The 10,793-nt window shown below is 39.3% G+C and overlaps 1 protein-coding gene across 4 annotated transcripts in view; it reads left to right on the forward strand.

The window, feature by feature from the left end:
* Positions 1-10,419, forward strand: part of Fyb1 (FYN binding protein 1) — a 138,286-nt gene extending 127,867 nt beyond the window's left edge. For all 4 annotated transcript variants that reach the window (XM_031360730.1, XM_031360734.1, XM_031360732.1 and 1 more), the window contains 3 exons: positions 5,484-5,517; positions 7,949-7,980; positions 10,234-10,419. In XM_031360730.1, the coding sequence (XP_031216590.1) occupies positions 5,484-5,517; positions 7,949-7,980; positions 10,234-10,256 (89 nt within the window). In that variant the 3' untranslated portion in view covers positions 10,257-10,419. The remainder of the gene's footprint in view (positions 1-5,483; positions 5,518-7,948; positions 7,981-10,233) is intronic.
* Positions 10,420-10,793: the final 374 nt, after the last annotated feature.

The raw sequence follows: 10,793 nt of genomic DNA on the forward strand, positions 1-10,793 counted from the left end.
CCATAGAGCAGAGGTTGGTGGATTATTTGAATCAAAATAGGGAACCTTCAGGGGAATCCAATCTAAAACTTACAATAACACCAAAAGATGAAAGAAATCTTCAAAAGCTTAAGAAATTAAAATGTCAGCCCATAGAGATGCTAGATTAAAAGTTTTCAGCTATAAACCAATATGGTCAGGCTACATATATTTATATTGTCAAGGATCAATTACTAGAGGTCTATAGACAGTATCTACTTATTGAGGTTGCCTTGAAACAATGTTGTACAATATATGTGTTGGACTTTATAAAGTTTGGAGAGTTAGCTATGTACACATGTTGATACATCATACTATTAAAACAGATTCAGAATTTCAGTGGGCCTTTGCTTTGACTCTGAAAAGGATGATTCTGAGACTAAACAGCTGTCAGAGATGGTGACTGTCTTGAAAGTGCCTTTGCATAAATGCAGGGCCTTTTGAGCTTCAGCTGAACTCTTATGAACTCCTTTTGTCACTCCTTGTAACTCAATCTCCCTCTTCTCTTCTCTTCTCTTCTCTTCTCTTCTCTTCTCTTCTCTTCTCTTCTCTTCTCTTCCCTCCCTTCCCCTCCTTTCCTCCTCCTTGTCCTCCTCCTCCTCCTTCTCCTTCTCCTCGTCCTCCTCCTCCTTCTTCTCCCTCTCTCCCTCTCTCCCTCTCTCCCTCTCTCCCTCTCTCCCTCTCTCTGTCTGTGTCTCTGTGTCTCTGTGTCTCTGTCTCTCTCTCTCTCTCTCTCTCTCTCTCTCTCTCTCTCTCTCTCTCTCTCTCTCTCTCTCTCTCTCTCTCTCTCTCTCTCTCTCTCTCTCTCTCTCTCTCCCCTGCCTGGTGGAAGTTTCAGTCCCTCCTTATTTTCTCTTCTGCCCAGCCTTTGGGTAATCATTTTTTATTGACAAGACAAGGAATAAATGGTAAGCATTGTTTACACAAACTTAAGACAGGAGATTCTTTACATAGCATAAAATTCAGTGTCTAGATTGAAACAAGATGTGAAAGCAGAGAAATCAGCATTTAAATCACACAAGAATGAACTTTACACAGTGAGTGCACAATAACATTATGCCTACACTTATTTAATTTCACTTTTTGCCTTTTCAAACTTCTTGCTTTTCTTAATTTTTATGAAATTTCTTCCTTGGCTATTCCTTCTTTGGCCTACATCCTTGATCATTCTTAATTTCCTCAATTTCTGACCTATTCTTCACACAATCACTAGGACTTGGAATGATTACCATAGAAATGTAACTCTCTCTCACAAAGTCACCACAAATGGAGTTGCCAATCACTTCTCTGTTAACCTGTTAACAGAATATTTTCAAGAACACAGTCTTTATAATAGGCAAGCATATTATAAATGTCCTTCACGAGCCAGCCTCATGGACAACAAATACAGTTTGCTATCTAGAATTGCCATTCAGAAGTACAAAGTACATGTCATTCCATGAATAAAGTACTCTGGTTCAATCCCACTGTGCTACTTTATTTGACTTGGAATGCATTCATCGTTCATTGAGATCAATTCAGTTATCTTGAACTGGAAGCATCCTTACTCCCAGCCTGATGAATCTCCCCATCTCTTCCATGACACTGCTTCCTCTTGTGAGTGGCTTGTTTCACCAACCTGCTACTCCCATTAGGCTCTGAGCTGTCACAGAACTTCAATAAAGTGTGCCAATGTTGGATTGTCAGCACTGGTATAGTGCCTCTCACCTTGGGCAGGGCTTGGTCATAAGGCTTTCTAGTCTTAGATTTGTAGTCTTGGTCTTAGAGTTCTAGTCCAAGACACAGATAAAAGTCTGACATAAACAGTCACAAAAACACCTACTGAATAGTTTAACTGGTTGGCAGACAGTCCTCTGACTTGGCATGTTGAGCCCTGTTAGTGTGTGTATCATTAAGGACAATGAATAAGGTCCCTTCCTTATTTTTACATCTTCTCATGACCAGCCATGGCATTTTGTACTTCATCACCAGCATGACTAATGTTTTACTCATTCCCAATTTTCTTCAACCTACCAGAAAAGACGGCAACCTAAGGTTCAGACTAGCAACTGAGAGGTTAACGCATAACTGTGTGGAGCAAAAGCCTTTGGTGTAGACATTATCACATTGAATTGGGTCTTACCCACTGACTTCTGCAAGTGTGAACTGTGTAGGCACTAGCATTTAAATAAGTATTTCTGGCAAGTTCTCAAATGTTTAAAATGCTAGCTAATATCTGCACACATTCTACAATCTGATGCTCATAGTTGAGAGTTTTTCCCACCTCCTGTCACTGGAGAAAAATCTTCTATAAAAAGAAGAAGGAGGAGAAAGAGGAGGAAGGGGAAGGGGAGGAGGAGGAGGAAGAGGAGGAAGAGGAAAGAAAAGAAAAAAGAAAAAGAAAAAAAAGGAAGCATAAAAAAGGAGGTATTTGTGGTTGCAATGTTCTGTCTCCCTTAGGCATCAAAGAAAGAAACTTCAAATTGCTAGATATCATCACAAAACTAGTTCATCATTTCTTTGTTTTTATTTTTTTTAACAATACATGCTTCCTGGAAAAAAATGTATTCAGGATCTTAAAAAGTCAATCTGGGCCGGGCGGTGGTGGCGCACGCCTTTAATCCCAGCACTTGGGAGGCAGAGGCAGGCGGATTTCTGAGTTCGAGGCCAGCCTGGTCTACAGAGTGAGTTCCAGGACAGCTAGAGCTACACAGAGAAACCCTGTCTCAAAAAAACCAAAAAAAAAAAGTCAATCTGGACCATCTGTGGTAGCACACACCTAAAAGCCCAGTATTTGGGAGGCTGACGGAGGAAAATCACTTGAAATCAAGAGTTCAAGGCAATCTTGGCCAACATAGTGAAAACTCATCTGAAAAATAGGATGGATGGATGGATAGATCTATAGATAGATAGATAGATAGATAGATAGATAGATAGATAGATGATAGATAGATAGATAGATAGATAGATAGATAGATAGATAGATAGATTGTTTAAAGTCATTCTAATAGGAAGTATCAGAAAGAATCAGAAGAGACAGAGGAGATAAATTACCTCTTGTGAAAACCAAAATAGTAAATTACATTCAATATTACATACCATTCATTGTGTTTCATACCCCTTCAAGTCTGACACCAGCTCATTGGCCTGGGCAAGTCCACACAATATGATTCTATGTTTTTAACTGCAGGAGACCAACAGTAATTTAATTTTATTTTCTGCAAGTACAACAGATAAATAAGTAATAGACAGTCATTTGATTAAGGAAAAACTGAAAATACAAAATAAAGTTTACTTATATTTTTCCAAAGCTGTTGGCTATTACATTGGTAACTCCATAATTCCAATGTCTTCTCACAGGTGAGTTGTTAGGCCTGAGACAAGGTGGCAGGCAAACATTTTAGGAAGAAAGTAACCTGCAGACATGGGGGAGAGGGATATTTTGCTAACTGCTCTACCCCACCATGTATTTCAAGACTTTTGCTCAAGGCACTGGGTTTTCTTCTGTGAGCAGAAGGCTTCCAAATGACAACTTGATGTGACACACGAGAATCCCAGGAATATCAGTGCTCATAATATTGTAAGGCTAAACATAGCAGATGTTCTGCACGATGACCATGATTTTTTTTTTTTTGAGAGTTTTTCCACGTTTTCTATTAATATCTCATATTGGTAACATACCATGTGAATACAGATAAAACATTTTTCTCCCTGCATAAAAAAATAATGTCTAGGAACTATATTGCTAGGATTGCATAACAATTCATGGTAAGTCATTTGTTTTGACACTATCACAAACCATCCTGGAATAGAATAAAGTCTTAGCGCTTGAATACTCACAGCCTATGCTACGTTAAAAGTCACTAATCCCATAAAAACACTATATAAGAGATTTTATAGTTAGTGAGCCCTAAATTATCACATCATCCTGGAACTAGCATAGAGTAGCACAGCCTCCTCTCACATGTGACTTCCTTTATCTTAGTGAATTTTCTTCAGCATTCACAGCCATTAATATCTCCCTCCAACAGAGGAGAAAGCTGTTGTTACTTAGAGCTCTTGAGCAAGGAAATACAGAAGGGAAGGTACTTAGCTTGAGAGTGTGAGAGGGGATAGCTTTTAAAATTAGCTCATGAAGTTGAGATAATTAAGCTGAGTATTATGAACTATTAACTTTGGTTATGTAAAGAACAGCTAGTGGTGGTTTAACCAGGCCTGCAAATTTTTGTCATACAATTCTATGTTAGAAAGATTTCCAATCTTTATCCACAGTTTATAATTTTGTACATATACTGATATATATATACATACACACAGACACACACACAAACACACATATATTTTTCAATCACTAGAAACCTGAGTTCAACCCCCACTACTCACATGGTGGGTGGAGAGAACAGATTTCTGCCAGCTGTCCTCTGACTTCGAAATTAACAAAATAAAGCTGATGCAGAGAAACAAGTGCTGCACATTTTCTCTCATATGTGGAACGCCTATCTGAATATGTATGTGGGAGGGGGCAGAGGAAGAGGATGAGAGGGGAGAGGGTAACCTTAGAGGTGGGAAGGGAATGATGAAATAATGTCATGTGTAAGCAGAAGGGGGACCATGTGGAAGGAGGGAGGGGACCATCAAGAGAAGGACCAGGGGCACAGGGGATGCAGCCAGAGAAGAGCGTAAGTTAGATAAAAGTGTAAGGACACATGTGTGAAAACGCTATCATGATATTGCCTTTTAGACTGACTTTAAAAATTAATAAAAAGAAAAGAGAAATAGAATAGAGGAGGGAAAATAAGTATGGGTGATAGCAGCAGAAATATGATCAATTTCCTCTACGTGCATGCTCTATATAGATATAATTAGTCCATATTATCTTTTTTCTTTTTAAAAAGATGTATTTATTTATTTTTATGTATGAATACACCGTAGCTGTCTTCAGACATACCAGAAGAGAATATCAGATCTTGATACAGATGGTTGTGAGCCACCATGTGGTTGCTGGAAATTGAACTCAGGACTTCTGGAAGAGCAGTCTGCTCTTAACCACTGACCCATATCTCCAGTCCCCCATGTTATCTTCTTAAAGATTTTTTTTATTTTTGTTACTGTGAGTGTGTGTATCTGTGTGGGTGTCTATGTCTATGTCTGTGTCTGTGTCTCTGTAGGTGTGTCATGTATGGTTGCCTGCAGAGGCCAGAATAGAGTGTTGGAGCCGCTGGAGCTGGAGTTATAGGCTGTTCTGAGCTCTTTGGTGTGATGGCTGGGTATCACACTGGATCCTGGATCCTGTGCAAAGGAAGCAGGAGCTCTTCAGCACTGAGCTGTCTCTCCATTCCCTCAGTATATCATCTCATAATCATTCACCTGTCTCTCGGCTTGCAAAACTAAATATGAAATATTTTTTGAGGCTGTACCTGTAGTTAACATTAAATATTTTCAAAACTGTATCTGTCATTAAAATGCATTTCCTTTTTCCTTTATAGATGGTTATGTCCTTCGGAGTTACCTGGTGGACAAGTAAGGCCATTTTCTTCGACTACTGTATTTGTTAAAAGAATCTCCTGGCTTCCTTTAGGAGAAAGTATTAATATCACTCCCATAATGTGATGAATTGGACTTTAATAATAAACTGAAAACAATGTATTACATCAGTATCGATATAATAGTGCCAATAGCGAAGCTGAAAGTGCCAGTCTTAACTAGGAAGGAAGCCTGGCTCACTCATGGCTTGCTCGTGAATAGTCTTGTATACACACTGAGCCATCTGCTCAGCAAACACTGAAGACATGCAGCACAAAGCCACTACCCTTTTCACTAATTGTTTGTGTTTTGCTTACTAATTATTGTACTATTTGAACTGGCCTAATAAGAGCCAACTACTGTCTGTGTGTTGGGTACTAATATTACCAGTGACTATGTCATAGTTTAGCTTCCAGCTGAAGATTTTCTACACGCACACCAGGCATAGAGCTCTATCATGTTGCCCTTATTGAAAGTATGCCCATCCCCCTAAAAAAAAGATAGTAATCAATGACTCTTGTATTCTTATGAATAAGACCTTTTCAGAGTCTGTCACAGCCTAGTACTTAAGCCCGTGGAACTCCAAAACACTTTTAAGATTCTAACTCCAAGAAACCCAGATCATAAAATTAACCCCACTCTCAAGCTGAGTCTCTTGCAGCAATAGAAATTTTTGTAAAATTGACATAATGCAAGACCCAAGGATTCACAAGCCATTCACCATAAGCGACAGGGCACATACATCTGAATAGGACCATGCATGTTACAAGTACTGTCAGGAAGCCAGAAGAGAGCAGACAAGAGCCAATCCTAACAGCTTTCTCTTCTTGAGCAGTATTCAGTAGTGTTACAGTGGTGAGCATTATTGCTGCAGCTCAGCAGTATTACAATGGTGGATGCAGGACTTCTTACCGGCTTTGTTCTAAGAAAGATGCAAATTTTATGGGAAGAGTGTGTTGCAGATAGCAACATATCTTTATCAGTGATGACCGCAGGATGGTTGAAAGAAAACGGAAAAAGGACATTGATGATTGGTTCAGTATCAAAAGGCATTCATCAATAAACATTTATAGGATAAACATCAGGAAAATCTGTCCTCTTTGAGTTCACATCAGCTTTCCATTAGCCAAACCCTCCCTCTACCTCAGAGAAAGGATCCAAACAGAAGACATAGGGAGCTCACAGCATCTTCCACACTTGGCAGCAACGAGGGGCCAGCTACCACTGCCATGATAAAGTCAGAGATAGGGCAGAAGTGAAGAACATGTCTACCCTAAGTAACACAGCTACCTCACCGCTCTGATGCTTGCAACTGCATCTTACGCAAGACTGTGTTTATATTTACAATATATTATTTTATTGTTTAAAGATCACTCATTAGACTATACACTTACAATCAAAGCTTACATCTGACTCATTTTATAAGTCTCCCAGAGCATGAGAGCCTCTCAGTGCTTGTTTATAGAATACTTCATGAAGATTCAGGATTAAGCAAAGCCTCAAACCATAAACATAGCCAAAATTACTGTGGTGGATGTGATCTTCACAGTAAATACTATACAAAATTCCATAATGGCTATATATTGCATGATTAGTGTTTAAATACTTTAAACTTGGTATGTATCCATTGTAACTAGAAACATATGAAAATGATATAGCCATTTTCTGGGCTAAATACTATGTTTCATTTATTTAAAATGTAGAACACTTGAAACTCAAGTAAAGGTATGAATATTATACTAGTAGCTGTTAAAATTCATTGCACTTTTGGATTGAGGCCTCTGGAGGAGGGTAGTGCCTTGGCGATTCAGTTTATTCTGTTCTGTACCTAGTTCTTAGGGAGTTCAGATGCCCTATGCCCGTGGGAAAGCCCACAGTAGGGCATGGTCTGTGCTCTTAAGGCATATGTTTGTTATTCTGTTTATAGAATGAACTAGGATTCAACAAAGCCAGGAAAGGACGATTCAGAGATGAATGTAAAAACCTTTGTCCTCTTCCTCATCAACACACACAGCCTCACCTTTCACCTCTAAATGTGTCTGATTCGTGGCAATTATATTATTGCTGTCTTTTTTTTAAAAGATTTATTTTATTCATTTTATGTATATGAGTACACTGTAGTTGTACAGATGGTTGTGAGCCTTCATGTGGTTGCTGGGAACTGAACTCAGGATCTCTGCTTGCTCTGGCCCAAAGATTTATTTATTATTATATGTAGCTGTCTTCAGACACACCACAAGAGGGCATCAGATCTCATTAGAGATGCTTGTGAGCCACCATGTGTTTGCTGGGAATTGAACTCAGGACTTCTTGAAGAGCAGTACATGCTCTTACCACTGAGCCATCTCTCCAGCCCTATTGCTGTCTTTGTGTGTTAATATTGGGAAGATATTTTCTATAGAATAAAAATGGTTTTCTGTGTTTGCAGTGATGGAGAGATCTATGATGACATCGCTGATGGTAAGTCTCCTGCAGCGCCCCCCACAGTAACAGTAAAAACTGCTGGCTGGCTTACTGAGAGCCATCAGAGCTGGGGGGTGGGGATTTGGGTTTCTCAAAAATGCAAAGGAGAATGACCTGGTGTCATAGGGAGAAGGGGGATCATCTTCACACAAGATTAGGAAGTTGAAGAAAAGAATGAGAAAAATATAAGATAGCCATGATGGTTCAGGCTTGTAACCCCAGCACTTGAGTGGTGGAGGCAGGAAGATCAGAAGTTCAAGGGCAACCTTAACCACACAAAGAAAACTGGGGGGCAAGCCTAGGCTACATGAGACCCTGTGTCAAAAAAGCAACAGAACAGGGAAAACATGGAAGAAGTGGGAAGGAGTGGAGGGAAGGGAAAAGTATTTGGTAAATTTTGTATTGTAACATGAGTTAAGGTTTTGTTTTTGTTTTTGTTTTTGTTTTTTATCACACAGTAATATATTCTTGGTTAATTAATTAGGAACAGGTTTTAAAATTAGCAGTACTCATTCTGCAGCAACTGAAATATTCAAGAAGTTAGCAATAGACTCATCTTTGCACCCTCTTAAGTATGAAGTTAACAAATCCTAAATGAACAAATATTGAAGTATAACAAATGTAAAGTTGGCAGCTGCTGAAATGTGAGACTAACAAACCTTTGTTCAATTAACAGGTACATATTTCATAACTAATAGCACTAGTAAAATCATCAGGTGTTTCTAAATGATGACTCAAAGCATTAATCTCAACAAAATGTGTACAATTGTCATCATGTTGCATGCACAAGTGCATGTGCATGCATGTGCACATGCGTGTGCGTGTGCGTGTGTGTGTGTGTGTGTGTGTGTGTGTTTGAGACCGGGTCTCACTATGTAGCTCTGCTGGCCTGGAACTCACTCTGTAGACCAAGCTGGCCTTGAACTCCGAGATCCACCTTTCTCTGGTTTCCAAGTGCTGGGATTAAAGGTGTGCACCACCATACCTGGCACCATCCAGGTTTTTGTTGTTTGTTTTGTTTTTACATCAGTTCTGAGATCAAATCTATTTCCTTTGCCTGCAAGCAAGCTCTTCACAGATTGAGTCATTCCCCAGCCCTGATCCTTTAGTCTTTTATGCTTGTGATACTTATTGACGCTTAACTAATCTCATTTCCAAAAGGTGATGTAATGCCAGAATAACTAATCTTCAATCTCATTTGACAGAGAATAAATCTGTCCACAAATGATGTTGAAATTAGATTAGCAATGAAGGTGTCTTAGTTAGGATTAGTAGTGCTGTGATGAAACACCATTACCAAAAGCAAGTTGGGAAAGAAAAGGTTTATTTTTATTACATTTCCACATTGCTGTTCATCATCAAAGGAAGTCAGGACAAGAACTCAAACAGGGCAGGAGTGTGGACACAGGAGCTGATGCAGAGACCATGAAAGGTTCTGGTTACTGGCTTGCTCCCAATGGCTTGTTCAGTCTGCTTTCTTATAAAATCCAAGGATGGCACCACCCACAATAGGCTGGGCCCTCCCACATCAATCACTAAGAAAATGCCCTACAGGCTTGCCCGAAATCTTATGGAGGTGGTTTATCAACTGAGGCTCCTCCTCTCTGATGATGCTAGCCTGTGTCACATTGGTATAAAACTAGGCAATAGAGAAGATTAAATAGGTGGCATCTCACTTAGCATTTTTAATGTAAAATAAGCTAGTTTTGCTTTTCTTTTCATCTTAAGGTATGTTGTATATAATCTGAATTGAAAATTTTAAGGCCAGATGTGGTAATGCAGACCCAGCACTTAGGATGTGAAGACAGGAGACTCAGTAGTCGAAAGTCCTGTTCATTGATCTATAAAGTTTGAGAGCAGCCTGGGTTTCAAGAGGACCAGCCTCCAAAACTATAATAGGGGTTAGAAGAATGGCTTAGGAGGTGAAGCTTGTGTCACAATCATAGGAGCTGAGTCGAATTGCTGGAGTACACATAAAAATGGCAGGCATTGGTAAGTGCTTATAATCCCAGCCCTGGGGAGGAAGAGTCAGGAAGATCCCAGGGCTCTCCCTAACTGATAAGATTGAGAGACCCTGTCTCAGAGAAAGTACATGGCTCTTGAAGATGTCACTAGAGGTTGTCCTCCAGCCTCCAGGCACACACGAACATATATATATATATATATATATATATATATATATATATATATATATGCACATATAAAAACCAGTAAGTGAACCAAATAAAGTTTTCTTTTCTTTTCTTCCAGGTTGCATCTACGACAATGACTAGCACTCCGCTCCATTCATTCCGCTGTGACTCTTAGTGGCCAACATGAATCTTAATTGGAATGTTCTTGGGTATTATAGAAAAAAATGAATGTACAAAATGAAATATCTCTCTATAAAGTTTTGAAATTTTAAACTTGGAAAATGAACTGTTTAATAGGTCAGAAGATCAGTAATGAGCATATTTCTCCTTCTTCTTCTTCTTCTTCTTCTTCTTCTTCTTCTTCTTCTTCTTCTTCTTCTTCTTCTTCTTTTCTTCTTCTTCTTCTTCTTCTTCTTCTTCTTCTTCTTCTTCTTCTTCTTCTTCTTCTTCTTCTTCTTCTTCCTCTCCTCCTCCTCCTCCTCCTCCTCCTCCTTTTCCTCCTCCTCCTCCTCCTTCTTCTTCTTCCTCTATTTTTTTTTTTTGTGTGTGTGTGTGATCCAGGGTTTCTTCCAGTGTAGTTCAGGCCTTCTTGTCTCAGCCTCTAAAGGGCTGAGATAACTGGCCTGACCCACCACACCTGGCTTAAGGATCTTGTTTTGCTTCAGCTATGCACTTCTC

Source organism: Mastomys coucha, unplaced genomic scaffold (genome assembly GCF_008632895.1).
Source record: "Mastomys coucha isolate ucsf_1 unplaced genomic scaffold, UCSF_Mcou_1 pScaffold8, whole genome shotgun sequence".
Classification (NCBI taxonomy): domain Eukaryota; kingdom Metazoa; phylum Chordata; class Mammalia; order Rodentia; family Muridae; genus Mastomys; species Mastomys coucha.